The sequence below is a fragment of the Idiotropiscis lumnitzeri genome, chromosome 3 (assembly GCF_059441095.1).
Source record: "Idiotropiscis lumnitzeri isolate Australia: NSW breed Sydney's pygmy pipehorse chromosome 3, RoL_Ilum_1.0, whole genome shotgun sequence".
In the NCBI taxonomy this organism is placed as follows: Eukaryota; Metazoa; Chordata; class Actinopteri; order Syngnathiformes; family Syngnathidae; genus Idiotropiscis; species Idiotropiscis lumnitzeri.
The window spans coordinates 6,586,044-6,600,989 of record NC_142393.1 but is presented as its reverse complement, the minus strand read 5'-3'; the positions used below and the strand labels follow the sequence as shown (position 1 = coordinate 6,600,989).

General features: G+C 40.9%; 3 protein-coding genes and 2 non-coding genes across 5 annotated transcripts; 4 read left to right on the top strand and 1 right to left on the bottom strand.

Moving 5' to 3' along the window:
- Nucleotides 1–735: 735 nt before the first annotated feature.
- On the top strand, nt 736–807 carry trnah-gug (transfer RNA histidin (anticodon GUG)). The gene has a single exon. It is a non-coding gene; the product is annotated as a tRNA-His (tRNA).
- Nucleotides 808–1,259: 452 nt separating this feature from the next.
- On the top strand, nt 1,260–3,274 carry ebp (EBP cholestenol delta-isomerase). The gene is made up of 5 exons (XM_088291325.1): nt 1,260–1,440; nt 1,566–1,860; nt 2,572–2,608; nt 2,696–2,826; nt 2,917–3,274. Exons 2-5 carry the CDS (start codon nt 1,569–1,571, stop codon nt 3,135–3,137), a joined length of 681 nt encoding a protein of 226 aa, XP_088147451.1. The 5' UTR covers nt 1,260–1,440; nt 1,566–1,568; the 3' UTR covers nt 3,138–3,274.
- Nucleotides 3,275–3,328: 54 nt separating this feature from the next.
- Nucleotides 3,329–3,401, top strand: trnaf-gaa (transfer RNA phenylalanine (anticodon GAA)). The gene has a single exon. It is a non-coding gene; the product is annotated as a tRNA-Phe (tRNA).
- Nucleotides 3,402–3,658: 257 nt separating this feature from the next.
- On the bottom strand, nt 3,659–6,953 carry fkbpl (FKBP prolyl isomerase like). Its single transcript, XM_088291140.1, has 4 exons — nt 6,834–6,953; nt 5,962–6,164; nt 5,445–5,713; nt 3,659–5,132 (listed from the first exon to the last, which is right to left on the bottom strand). The coding sequence occupies exons 2-4, from the start codon at nt 6,134–6,136 to the stop codon at nt 4,488–4,490; spliced, it is 1,089 nt and encodes a 362-aa protein (XP_088147266.1). The 5' UTR covers nt 6,137–6,164; nt 6,834–6,953; the 3' UTR covers nt 3,659–4,487.
- Nucleotides 6,954–8,194: 1,241 nt separating this feature from the next.
- LOC148339648 (uncharacterized) lies at nt 8,195–9,524 on the top strand. Its single transcript, XM_088291324.1, has 2 exons — nt 8,195–8,375; nt 8,809–9,524. The coding sequence occupies exons 1-2, from the start codon at nt 8,195–8,197 to the stop codon at nt 9,522–9,524; spliced, it is 897 nt and encodes a 298-aa protein (XP_088147450.1).
- Nucleotides 9,525–14,946: the final 5,422 nt, after the last annotated feature.

The window sequence follows — 14,946 nt, the reverse complement described above, 5'->3', positions numbered from 1 at the left end:
TTATTATCATCGTTTAATGTCCGTTTACAATTTTTTACATCAAGTTGTAAAATGTCATGTCATCATCCACACTGTTTATCCTGTACAGGGTCGCGGGAGGGTGATGGAGCCTATTCCTGCTGACTACGGGGGAAAGGCGCACTACAACCTGAACTGGTCGCCAGCCAGTCACCGGGCAGACATAGACACCGTCACTGAGTGGAACTGAACCCACGATGCCCGCACACAACTCGGGCGAGTGTACCACCATACCATCAGTGACTCTCAAGTTGTAAAATATCCCATTAAATAATGGATTAATACAACGAAAAATTTTACCATAATTTCGCCGTGTGAGTGACTAACTACAATCCCTGATAGTGTATGTAGTAAGATCGCTGTCAAAAACGAAAATGCGTAATTAACCGATCCGTATCATCTGCCTTTTTGACAGCAATCTTACTCCATAATAGTGTAGTGGTACATCCACCTGACTTGTGTGCGGGCATCGTCGTGTGTAGCACTCCGTGACGGTGTCTACGTCTGCCCAGTGACTGTTCGGCGTGTGGCGCGCATTTCGCCCGCAGTCATCTGGGATCCTCCGGCGATCCTGTACAGGATAAGCGGTGTGGATAATGACATGACATGAGTGACTAACAATGGCAACATCTGATAATGTAAGTCAGAACTTGGCCTACTCCGCCCTCGTATTTGACCCCCAAAATTTCAGGGGCTGACAGCGTTACTCAGTGGCACGCCGTGATCGTATAGTGGTTAGTACTCTGCGTTGTGGCCGCAGCAACCCCGGTTCGAATCCGGGTCACGGCAGGGTGGCTCTCCCGTACGCGTACTGGGATCGATTTTTTAATTTTCAATTAATACACTCTTTTATTACAGATTCGGAAGCATGTACATTTAATTTTATGTGAGATACGACGAGTTTTTTTTATTTACAGAAGAAACAGTAAGACATTGAGATTGTATTTAGGTCCATGACTTAACACGTTTTGTATTTGGGTGCTTTAACTTTACAAGTTACAAATGTTGTAAATCACATAATCACCTGATAAAACGGTCTGACGGTAACAATACCTCTTGGACGAGTTAACGGAGATGGTCATGGTGCGGTCGATTACTACATTGTAGTTGTCTTTTTTCATTGGCTCTTTCTATCAATGACGTCCATGTCCCGGCCATGTTCCGAGAGGACGAGCCAATCGATGAGCCAGTTGATATCACATGCTATGGGGCACAGTGAAGCAAGCGCTCTGATTGGCCAGCCACTGGAGTTCCGCGTTTGTGATTTTTTTTTACACGCTGTGCAGAATTTGTCGGGCAATTCTCTTAAAGTGTATCGTTTCTTCTAAAGTTTCGGGGGGTTTCTCTTCGTCACCGGCGAGTGCAAAATACGCATTTGAAACGCAAGGCATATTTTTGTCTGCCACTCTAATATACAGGAAGGTAATTGTGCTGTGTATTCATTTATGAAATCTTGTGTAACTGTGCTACAGGTGATTGGCATCGATGTGCAAACCTTTTGTCGTGTCTCAAAACGAGCGTGCTCACATTTCCCTTCTTAAAAACAGGTGATGGAAGCCGCCTCAGCGTCTGCATCTCTTCATCCTTACTGGCCCAGAGATCTTCGAATTCCCACTTATGTGGCCAACGATCGATCCATGGCAGAGATCCTGACGTTTCTCTTCTCTTTTTCTGCGGTGTTTGTGCTCGTGACCTGGTTGATTTCTGTCCGACTGAGTGCACCCAGGCGTCTGGCCGTTTGTTGGTTTGCAGTTTGTGGTTTCATCCACAGTGTCATCGAGGGCTGGTTCTCGCTCTACTATGACGTTATTCCAGGGGACCAAAGCTTCCTGTCACAGTTGTGTGAGTACAAATACGTTGCACAAAAACGCACTCTAACTTACTTACAGAACTGCAGCCATTTCCACAACGAGGATTTATTTTTCATTTTGCATTGTAAAAATGTAATTAATTAATTGAGGGTGGGTGTTACCCCCCCCCCCCCCATTCAATAAAAAGTCCATGTACAATCTCCAGATATTCCCCTATTACGGCGCATCATAGAACATATCACCCGCGAAAAGTGAGGCTAAAGACAAAGTCAAAGTGATTTAGCACGTGTCGTAACACTACCTCTTATTGTAAAAAAAAAAAAAAAAAACATACAATGAACACATGTACTTGTTTTTAGGTCCCTTAACATTTACAGCAACAACTATATGAGTTAGAGGCAGAACATTTGACTGTTTTACCACACTTTACTTTGCGCAGCAATGAATGTAATTTGTTATGGTTCTTGTCAAGTTTGGCGGCCACGCGCATGCGAAATTTCATCATCTCAGGAAAGATGCCAGGAAAGATGCTGATTGTTATTGAGTTTATTGAATCAGAGCTCTATCTGGTGGACAAACGACGTAAGAACATTCTGCGCAATTCCCAATCGCATCATAAAGAAAATATTTGCGTTTAATCGGAAAAAAACGCACGATGATAATTTTAGATGACCGATGCGCCTATGCAAGCATCTTACACCATTTGTCATGTTAAAAATATTTTCTCACATCTTTTCCCCAGGGAAAGAGTACTCTAAAGGGGACAGTCGATACGTAATGTGAGTTTATGATTGCACACAAATCAAATGTATATACTATAATTCGTACTCCTGACTCAAGTCCAAGCATGTTTCTTGTGTGCCCAGAGCTGATAACTTTACGGTTTGCATGGAGACCGTGACTGCGTGGTTATGGGGACCATTCAGCATTTGGGCTGTGTTTGCTTTCTTAACAAACAAGCCCTACAGATTTGTTCTTCAGCTCATACTTTCACTCGGTAAGAAATATCAATCACTCGTGGCATGGCATTGCACCCTGAACGTATTACAATATTAGTAATCAGACATTTTATTTCAAACTTTTGCAGGCCAGCTGTATGGAGCCGTTTTGTATTTCTTCATTGAACACAGAGAGGGTTACGCTCACAGTGAGCTGGGACACCCCATCTACTTTTGGTTTTACTTTGTATTCTTGAACGCGTTGTGGATCATCGTGCCACTGGTGCTCATCGTGGATGCGTGGAGACAGCTGTCAGCTGCACAGACACATTCGGATGGGAGAAAGTCTCACAAGTCCAAGAAACAGTAGGACGATGTGATTATGCAGGGGAAGCATACAAAAAGACATTTGGAGACAGCAAACAATCGATTGGAATGTTGGCCATGGGGAAAATGTTTGGGACAAGGACCAGAATGTTCAATAAAATCTTTTACGTGGTCTGAAAACTTGTGTCTTGGGACAATTACACAAATAGAATCAGAAATTGACTTACGTCATCTGCCGAAATAGCTCAGTTGGGAGAGCGTTAGACTGAAGATCTAAAGGTCCCTGGTTCGATCCCGGGTTTCGGCATTTTGCGCCTCACGCTTCGTTGTGTGTGACACCTAGTGGTCGATTCTATTAGAAATACACGAAGGTCATTGGAAGAGCCTCAGAACCAACCGAATTACATTTATTTCGGCTCCTCAATAATACTCAATTATATTTACATCATTTTTAAAACAGAGCGCTGAAACGAATTGCTGTAGTTTTGTGATTTGACATAATTCCCCAATTAAATCATTAAATAAAGTCTTTTTTAACAAAACAACTAAGACATGAAAAGGATTGGAAGAGCATAAAGTCACTTGTGAACCACTATTTAAATAAAAACAGCAGATAAAACTTTTGTTTTTATTTTATTTTTGAAAATATTAGCGACCAGGCAAAACATTTTTAATTTTTGATAGGACTACAATCAAACTGAGTCATTTCAAAGTGACTAGAACAATATAAAGTTTGCGAGGCCCCATTTTGCCACCAGTCATATAAAAAAAACTGCTAAGAATTCATGAATTCTGCCAGGGTTACGTGCTATTATATGTTCCCCTCCCGTGTCCCATTTAAGAGGCGAGCAGCAACATTTTGAACAAACCGGAGATGTCTGGAGGAGGACTGGCTGACTACAGATTCAAATTGCTGTGTTAAGAAACGGCTTCACCTTTGCCAGCTGCCTAAGGCGGATACAATATTGCTACACTTAAGTATAGCAGCAATTTGTAGACCCTCTATGCCAAATACAAAATGCATCCCCCGCCCTTAAAAAAATCATTTTCCATGTCAGCATAGCAGCATTAGTAATAATTGAAGGGTTGCTGAGCTAATCCTATTTTTTTTTTATTGACGAGCTGTTACTCTGATGTGAAGATCCAAGGGGACCGCGGCCAATGGAGACCCACGCAATACAATCATCACCATCAGTGTTACCATATTAGACACTTTTCAGTAGAGATAGACAAATGAAGCTTCACAAAGGAATTATGATTAATTTTGACTCCTCGACATGGTACTCTTGGTTTTTAGCCTTTATCTTTAAACCAAGAGCACCATCAAGAGGAGGAAAAAAAAAACCAACTGATTTACGAAGCTTCATTTTGCAATCACTACATTTTCTGCATTCTATTTAAACATTTTACTAAGTCTCTGACCCAATTGTGCATTTGTTTCCCTTTCTCGAATTGTGATGTCTTTCAGAGCCTTAACGGCCGCCGTGGATTCCGGCTGCAGCTTCAGGAGTTCTCGAAAGGCCAGCCGAGCTTCTTGCAGCTCATTCACCATCTGGCAGGCTTGGCCAAGTCGGTACCATGCTTTAGCGCCGCTTGGTTCCAGCTGTGTGGCCTTAGCGGCATTTTCTTTAGCCCGCACAGGCTGCTTCAGTTTGAGCTGACACAACGACAAGTTGGAGTGAAGTTCGGCTTTCATGCTTTGCACTCGATGAAGCGTAGGACTGCATGGTTGATCATCAGAGCGTGCTGTACATTCTTCGTCTATCGGGTGTTCTTTTCTGTCTGTCTCGCAGCCCTGCAAGGTGATAACGAGTTTGAGGGCGCGACTGTAGCTGTCTGCCGCTCCCCACAAGTCTCCATTTTTGAATCTCTGGCCCCCTCTTTCCTTATGGGACCTCACCCAGTCCCATTTTTCGGCAGGCGACATCTGCCAGGATTCCTTTCCTGGCGTGAAAGTTTGGAGTTCCACAGTGGCCCGTACTTCTTGCTTGGCGTTGGAATGACACACATTGGCACCATTTGCTGGAGTGAGACGTATCTGTGTTGCAAGATAAAAACATGACACTGACTCGGGATGTGTGAGAAGAAATGTGGCTGCCTTTATGATGTGGAATTTTGGCCAGTTTTATCTTCTATATTAGTCTTCCTAAGCATTCTCAGGGTCTTGTAAAGTATATGTGAAGGGCCATGTGGGCAGACGGAGATGTTGAGGCCCTGATGCTCAAAGGCAAACTACGTATCCTCCATAAAAAATGCTTTAGATGTAACCAGTCTGTTATGTCGGAGGATTGGATTAGAAAAGCCGGACCAAATCCATATAGTGATAGTGATGATGCTGGTGTGTTCATACCTGGCATGCCTCTCCGGCTTTCATGGACTCCACACAGGCTTCTGTAACATCACAATGACCCTCCCCAAGTCGAAGGGTGGTCCATTCACCTAGTGGCATCTGCAGAACAGAGTCCGACTGACGTAAAAAGGCAGATTCTGGAACATCATGCGGACTTCCTCGCTTAGTTTGATCGTCGTTCACGGATGACGATTTGTCAGCTTGATCCGTCACACACACACGGACACGACACAGGGAACCCAACCTTGGCTTGTAAACCGTCGAAAGCTCTAGGAGAAAATAAACAGGTGGATTATAGCTCGATTACTTCCTGCTAAATATAATTAGGGCTGGACGATTAATCGAAATTCTATTGTGATTTTTGGACCATATAAATAAAGTTGTACTGCATTGTAAACAATGCCTTAAAACAATTAATATTTGATTAAATAGCTGTCTATTCAAGTGATAATCAATTAGTTGTCAATTAATGCTGACACCTCAAAATGAAAAAGAAAGGAATGTATCATGTGGACACCTTCTCCTGAATTTGAAACTTTCTGTTGGCTTTCTGAGTGCGTCAGCGTCTTGCGGACAGCCCAGAGGCCTCTCGGACAGACAGACACCCAAGATGTGACATCAACCCCATCAGGATGAACGGCGGCAATAGCTGCATCAACCTGCGGTGGTTCAACAGCTTCAACTGGATCCATCTCTCCAGTGAAGACAGCATAATAGATTCTGTAAAAATGGACACAAGGCAAGGTAAAGTACGTTTTGCACAAGCTTTAATAGGTCAAACATAAAACAACAAATGGCAATATTAAAAAAGGAACTGATTTGCAAGGGGAAAAATACTTTAAAAAATCTGTGTCAAGAATACGTTTATACACACATAAAACAATATGACTAAAAATTGCTGTTGACCATTGTTAGTCATCTATCTTTCTTCATATTTGTCACAGGAAAATAAATCTTATATCACAGGAACTGACCTTAGAAGATAATGTTGGTTTAATGTGAATCAAAATTATCTGAAATTACACGCAAATATTTACAGATATTGCCGAGCAAGTACCGATGGACAATTTAGTGAGCTGCAAAGCATGCATGTTTTCAGCATGTGGGAGGAATGCCGAGCACCCGGAGAGAAACCCACGAAAGCACGGGAAGACCGAGCAAACGCCACACAGAAGGTCCAGAACCGAGATTAAAAAAAATCCTGAATATCACAACTGTTGTAAGGTTGTTAAACGCGCAAATAAGTCGTCAACTGCAAGGCAGACTTGTCGTTAGCCAACCTTAAATACAACGAACATACGGACTAATGAAGAGTCGTCTATAAAATGCATACAAGGTTACATAGTGTATTGTTTTGTGTATTAGTGTACAATTGAAAGAATCACGTACCACATCCAACAGATAAATCGATTCATTATCAGGTATCCCATGAAGGAAAAGAGGATCCTCTTCGGTTGTCATTACTTCTTCGTTGTTTTTATCGCCCAGACACAATCACTGATATGTCACTTTACTGCCACCTACAGGCAGTAGATCAGTTCCGCTCGCTGACTCCCCCCAAAAATTCAGGTTGGAAAAAAGGGAAATAGAAAAACATACACAACAAGGTATACATTTTCCCACTTTTGTTCAAATGAGATTAAAGTCTGGGTTTTCGATGATGGGCACTGGTATCTCCATATCATTCAGAATCTCACCTTGTTCAGTCTCTAGCACAAGTTTCTATGATGATAATAATAATCATGATAATAACAACAATAATAATAATAATAATAATAATAATCAGAATCTCACCTTGTTCTGTCTCTAGCACAAGTTTCTATGATGATAATAATAATAATCATAATAACAATAATAATAATAATAATAATAATAAGAAAAACAAGAAGAAAATGGATGGATGATATAATATACTAATTTATGCAACTCTATATTTCGCATGCTTTTACAGGTCAAGCTTAAAAACAAAAAATGAAATCTCAAAAGCCAGATGTGCTAGAAAAAAAGTAAAGACTTTTTTTTACATCAGCATCAAAAATACATTCATAGAACATAAAGCATGATTTTTTTTTTCTTCGTGCAGTCGGCAGGTTACATTCTGAACTGTCTTCCAGCAAATCAAATATATTTTGCAAAACCTTATAACAAAGCCAATGGACTGCTCTTGCAAGAATGTCCAAGTCTTTCCTGCAATTTCTTTTTGTGAGCTGTTTTTGTTCATTTGTCTGATGGCCTTGCTAGCCTTCTTTGATGAAGTGAGCTAAAATCAGTAAAAGAAAAAGACAAGGAAACCCCAGCCAAGGAAATCCCCCCCGTTCCGTCAAAGGAGTCCGATAAGGCTGACCTTCATCCCGCCATTCCACAGTTTATCTCATGGTGCCTATATTCGTCCAGAAACCTTGCATCCAAATCAGGCAGTAGTCATGAAGCTAGACACCCGCCTGGCTAGCAGGTTCGATGAACTGGGATCGCTCTCACTTTATGATTGAGTCGCTTGAAAATGGCTCAATCTGGAAGCTCGTAGTGTCCTGACTAGACTATTTTTACGTGTTTCATACATCACACAGCCCTGTGATGTCACACAACCTCCTTGAAGCAGGTGATGTCACATAGACGCTTCATTCGCTCTAATGACGCGAGCCTTTTCATCCGCCACAAATGCATCTGAAAGCCACTGTTGATCCTTGTCAGAGTGCTGGAGCCTCTGAGTGCATTCGTTCGGGGTGATCGGGGCCCTCGTCTTAGTCTAAATGGATCTGTTACCGTATGGCATTCGGAGTCAGCTGGAGTGCATTTCACGTGCAGTGCTGCTGTCACAGCCAGGTGATATCACCAAATTTTTAGAAGCCCATCTCACCCAAATGATAGACTTTGGAGGCCCTGACCAAACAGATGTTAAAGAGGTTGCCTTTCGCTATCAAGAACAATGGGGTAAGTCTGTCTGGTTTTGCATTTTGTGTCAAGGAACTATGCAAAGCAAAGAATCAGCAAATACGGAAATGTGCTATCTGGATTACTAGTATTCCAGATCAGGAGGATGAACTAAGCCAGATTCCATTTTAGAGTTGACCCTCACCATGTGACTATGGTAATATGAGGTCTAAGGTTTTGTGTACACACATTAACTCATTCACTACCAGCCAAGTAAAAAAACAACAAAAAATGGATATTTTACGTCTTTAGCCGTCAATGGCATTTAAATGAGTTAGCATGAAACCAACGTGATGCCTCTATTTGTGTAGTCATCTGAAAACTACTTCACGAATCAATATATTTGTTATATTTGTATAAAACTGTGCTGACAATAGTCATAAACAGATGCGGATAGCCGCATCCCATGAATAATTCTTTGCTGTCTTTACAGAGAGTGACTTCCTGATGACGATCAGCAGACAAAGAGAAATCGCAGAGATGGGAGTCCGATTGTCTTCATCGTCTTTGGCTATTTCCAGATCATTAACTCTGTTTGGGGCTGAGAAACTCGCGGTGCCACTGTCACTGCCATATGAAGAGATCCCTCTAACTGGTACTGTGGAACTATGTGGATCAACGCAGCGAAAAAAGCAACAACAGGCTTTTACGGTCAGGATACCCAGTCAAAAGGAAACAAAAGTCGCGAAAAAGTCTCCAGCACCCATCCCCGTCCAGCAGCCACATAAACCTCCTTCCCAAGGGACAAAAACAAGAGTAGTGTGCAACGAAGTCGTAAAGGAGGAGCGGAAAGGGCCGCCGCAGATCATCGGGCATCAGATCATCAAACATCCTCAACTACCGGTCTCGCCCAACTACCTGCAGAAAGGCTCTCCACAAAAAAAGCCCAAACCAAAAAAGACACCCAAAACAAACAGCGAGAATTTCACTTGCTCGCTGGAAGACTGCTTGTATCACAAATCCAAAGATCAGTCTGATCAGGACAAGAAATTGGAGCCAGTCAGAACCGGTACTGGGCCAACAGTCCATAAGTATCGGGGTGTTAAAAAACCGGAGGTAGGACCTGGATCTGAGATAAGGGTCCCGTATAGACCCAAAGGAGGAATGATTTTTGATCCAGAACTCATGCCACTGAGCCCTAAGGTATAGTCCGCGACTATAATGTGTAGAATGTTATTTCATTTCAATTTTATTACCTTCCGGTTGCTTATTCTGATCAAATAAAGAGAGTGTGAGCACAAACTCTTAATGGTATATAATCGATCTAAAAGTGCACAAAGAGGAATAATGCTGTTTAAAAAATGTGATATGGAACATTGAATGAAAGGGAAGACGGATATTTTTTTCCAGGTCGCAAGTCTACAAGTACATGGTCGCTGTTTAAAAACATTCAGAAACATTTCGAGCGCACACATTTTGGCCAGTCATAAGGCTTGAAAAGCAACATCACTGAATGTTTTATAATTGTCTGGCAACAATTGTGTAATATTGCAAAACATGGTTGTAATAAAAAAAAAATTCCATTCATTAGCAGGGTCAATAAGCTCACTTTTCCCCATCGGCAAAAATTCTGAAGACGTCATGTTGAAAAGTACGTTTTCCAAAAGAAGTTTTAAGGAACAACACATTTGTTCGCTTGTGGACAAGAAGATGACGTTTTGAAAAAAATGTCATTGGGGCGAATATGGTCCAAGACAGGAGTTGACACAAGCTTTGTGCTTACCCTTACCTGACCTTACCTTAAATGCGGAAAAATAGTATCAGGACTAAACAACAAGAAAAGTGTACACATCACCTTGTGCGCGTAATTACTCAGTATTATTTGCATTACAACAAAGTGGTCTGAGTTAATTCTGCACCTTTGGAATATTTTTTTTTTGATACAGATCAAATCTCAACACAGACAACTCTCATATTGTTCATAAATATTGGAACACACCATTCAAGATGAGCGTAAGGCCTCTCCAGAAAAGTGTACATTTATTATGAGCATCTGAGACACATTAACCACTAAATGGAATTTACAACCTAAAAAAGCCTAGAAGCCGAATACATTTTAGATCAGAAGACTGTAACAACGTGGCTGCCAGTACAAGTTCGTTGGTTCATCGCTCACAGATGGTTCGATATGGTTTGCCAATGCAAGGCGCTTTCCACCGCGATGTCGGTTTGGCCAAAGGAGAATTGTCGCTACCGTGTTATAAAAGAGCCATTTCAAGATTTGTCAAATTATGACGGAGAGAGATAACGTCAGCACGCAGCTCTGTTCCACATCCTGTAATGCTACCAAAAGCTTGATCAGGGTTCACCTGACAAAGCAAATGAAGCTGCCGTGTCATAACAGGTGGGAAAAAAGTGGCTATCAATGCTGATAAGTAACGCAACGACAACATACAGCCCTGTGATGCATGGTGACCTCATCGCTCGGTGATGTCACACAATATGACATAATTACTTACATCCATTGAGGAATGCATTTAAAAGCAATTGTTGATCCCTGACACAGTCTTTGTTTCTTGTTACGAGAGGAGTGATCATGTTGGGAAAACTTCAACCAACCCGCACACACAAGCTTTTCTAAAAGAAGCAACGGTTATCATTCTTTAAAATGGATTCCAAGAATCCGTTATCCTTTGGCGTCAAAAGTCTGATTGAGTGTACGTCCAGGACGACAATATTATCCCAGCCCGATGACATTCCAAGATGTTTAGAAACACACTTAACGCACATGTCAAGGTTTGGAGGAGCGGACTTAAGCGATAACGAGGTTGCCTTTCGATTTCAAGAGCAATGGGGTGAGTCTTGTCTCTTCATGTAGATTCCATACAAAACATTGCCGACCATCACTCATACCAAAAAATTGGTATGAGTTGCCTGTCATAAGAGTCTTAACAATTTTTTCAGGACGATAGATTTTCCCAGAACCTATCAAAATAAACTCAAAATAAACAAAAATAATAAACTATTCATATTGAAATGTACAATAATTAAACAAATTTGATACAAAATATAAATAAATACATAAATAAATCGAGGCTGTGTGAAAAACATTAGATTTCCACAAATATTAATGCCTTTTATCGCCTTCAGTATGTCCTCTTTCTCGTGGTCTTAAAAGGCTGAAAAGGTCATTTGTACTGGCTATTAAAAGTCTGCAATTAGTTTAGAAGGGAAGAAAGACCACAGGATGTATATTCATAGCATTATTAATGTTCTCATTATTTATATTTATTTTTTTAATTCACTCATTAGAAACATATTTTTCTATCTATGTCACCAATGTATAATGGCAGGCAGAAAAATCTAATGTTCTCCCATCGGATGGCAAAAAGCATAGGAACGCTGATCTAATATTTATTCCAAAAATAAATAAGGAAAGTGCTTTGTTACAGCTCCAGCTGTTGTGAAATGCGCTATATAAATAAAGCTGTATTGTATTGTAATAAATAAAAAAAGTGTTACAGACCATATAGCCACTTCAAGCGAGCTGCAATCTCAATTCCGAGATTTATACTCAGATACCTGGTGCCACTCGCCAGTCTCGTCTCTGGTTGGCGTATCAAACGTTCGCAGAACCGACAGCGCAAAAACAGGCAATGAAATAGTGCAAAAAGAGCACTGAGGTGGATAACTGTTCGCCATTGCACGCGGTTGCGCAGGCTAGTTTTAGCGTTATTTGGTAACCATTACACAGCTGTCATTAATCAATGAGAAAAAGAGTTGTGTGTGTCTTTGAACCAATGGAACATGAGAACAGAACTAGAACAGTTGGACCGAAACGTTTTTTCAAAGGCGATTCTACCTCTAGTGTATGTTATGCGTGTGTGAGATTTCCTGACCGAAACGAAGCTGAAAGAATGCTGGTGAAGTATGTAAACAAACACGCATGTAAAAAAAAAAAAACAATTGTGTCCATTTTATTCATCGACCGATAAGCCGGTCTACTAGTAATCGAGATTCCCTATATGGAAGAGGAGAGGTTGGGCTTGCAAGGTACAGTACACGAGAGTTGTGATTAGCAGAGTTTGGGACAAGTCATGCGATCATGATATATCATTTGTTTACAGTTACAGTGTTTTCTCTGCCTCAAATGTGAAGACAAGGAAATATTTATTCTGAAAAGAGGACAGTGGTCAGAGAAGAATAACCATGGGACGTTAGTGTGAAGTCAGCAGATTCATAAGTTCAAACTGAAAGGACTCTGTGGTGTTCAAGTACTTTTTGAGTGTTTGAATGTCTTGATATTTGGAAATGATGACCAGTTGTCAGCTACTGTAAATGATTGAGTGGGAGTATTTCCTCTGTTAAGGCTTGTTTAGAACTAGTTCTGCTTTAATGTTGGGACGTTTTTACTTCCTGGGTTGCTCCCATTCTGTTGGCTTCATTTGACAGCGAGCATTATAAATCAGGTTTTGGTGAAGAGGATTTTGGGGGGAAGTTCTACCTGCATAACAAACGAAAGAACATGGTTTTCTTGTGTTTTGTGCTGGTGTCACCAACAAGACCAGCATCAAGAGCAAAACAAAACAGCCAAGATTCCCACAGCAGAACATTTGCTTAGTGGGTAATCCCACTCCATTATGAACTGAGCCACAGCCACCCAGTAGGGTCAACGGATCAGCTAGAGTCTTGCTGGTCTCACCATCCACCAACAGGGCAACAACAGTATGTTGGTCTTGCTGGGTGGCAAAAGCTCTCAGTTGATAGAGCGACTTTCCCAGTGGCCAAAGGTTCAGGTGTTTGAATCTTGAATGTTTTTGCTGATGATCTTCCTGGTTACACCAGCAAGGCCTGTTTGTGCTTTTTAACAAGAAGGAGCTAAAGTGTCTAGCCACATACAAGCTACATATATATGATGTATAGATGTCATATCCTTTTCACCTGTGATTAGAAGGTAGAGTATTTTTATGCCGGGTTAATGATTTAAAGTTATGCTGTACATGGTCGTTTTCCATTTATACTTGTGTGACACTGTGTTAAAAAAAAAAAAAACCCTCATTGCATTGAAGTTAAAGTGGAAGTCAAACGAATATAGCCTTTACAAAAATATGTTCTGTTCACCCCCAGTGTCTAAACATGGCATTCTGATTAATATCGTTGGTAGACTTTGAATTTAGCATTAAAATACAAGAAATTATTGCCCATACAGGTTTTATGGTGATTATGATTTGGACTCACAAAGGAATAATTCCAAAGATAATAAGCGGATCAGATAATGGTTGGGTGGATAATTGATCACAATTGATAATGTAATTTTTCAAGTCGACTAAATTGAAGTTGGACCAGTGGTGTGGATTGTCAGGGAAGTTGTTGATTGTATGTGCATAACAACAGAACAGTATTGCGTGGGAGAAATAATTATGGTGACCATTCATCACTATTTTTTTAACCTCTTTCTCTGTTTAGAGTCACAGATCTTGGAGCCTAACTCTGTTGACTTTTACAGTAGGAACATAATTTATACTGGATGCAATTTAGAATCCTCATATGTAAGTTTTTGGTTGATAGGACATGATTGCACATGGGGAAATAAATACTCTTTGAATACAGATTTGGAAGGCTTTGAAATAATTGATTTGTTCGATTAGGAAAAAATTTCTTTGCTAGAGTAAAGTCTACATTCATAGCTAATAGAACTATTTGTTGTCTTTTTCAGAATATGACTTCCTTAGAAAGATCAACAAAAGGCAAGAGACACGAGAAAAGCCGGTACAGGATCAGGCCACATCCAGTGGCCGAGGTTCATCCATCTCTACCACTGTGTCAATCGTTGAGACCAATGCCAAAGAAATACCTGCACCATTACCATCAGTGCAAAGTACAAGGGACATATCCACTCCATTGCCCACTACCTGTATAGAGTATGACTTAACCCAGATCCATGAAAGACACGAAGGAGCAGGAAATGAATCTTCAATGTCCACTATGTCAAGATCATCCACTGTATCAGTCACTGTGAGTAAAATAGGGGAAAGCCCAAGACCAATTTCACTGTGTCAATCCCAAGGGATTCATGTATCTCATTCAGAGGATACATCTGGATCAGTGGCTTCACCATGTGTAGCGCCACCCTCATCTGATACAGAGGACCTATATAATCCAGTACCAAGTACAGAGGACATATCAGTATCAAGTCTAGTTACAGAAAACACATCTTCAATTACCTATAAAGGGTCCGATATCATCATCAAGATCAATACAAGACAAGAATCCCAAGAACCAGCCAGAGTAGACTCTCCTCTATCAAGTTCATCCACTCTATCAGTCATTGTGAACCTAACAGAGGAAATATCAAGACCAGTGTCATTGCCACATTCCTATGGTGTGAGTCATGTTTCTGAAATACAATGTACATCTGGAGTATCAATTCCCAATACAGATGACATGTCAGAATCAGGATCAAATACATGGGAAATTCCAAAGTTGGAGATCACTGTACGTGAGACGGAGGGAACATGTGAACAATTACAAAATGCAGAAGACGTAGCTTCTGAATATGACGGAACGCATGAAAGAACAGTGAGAGATGAATCTGTTACACCCAGTGTATCGAGTTCAACCAATATATCAG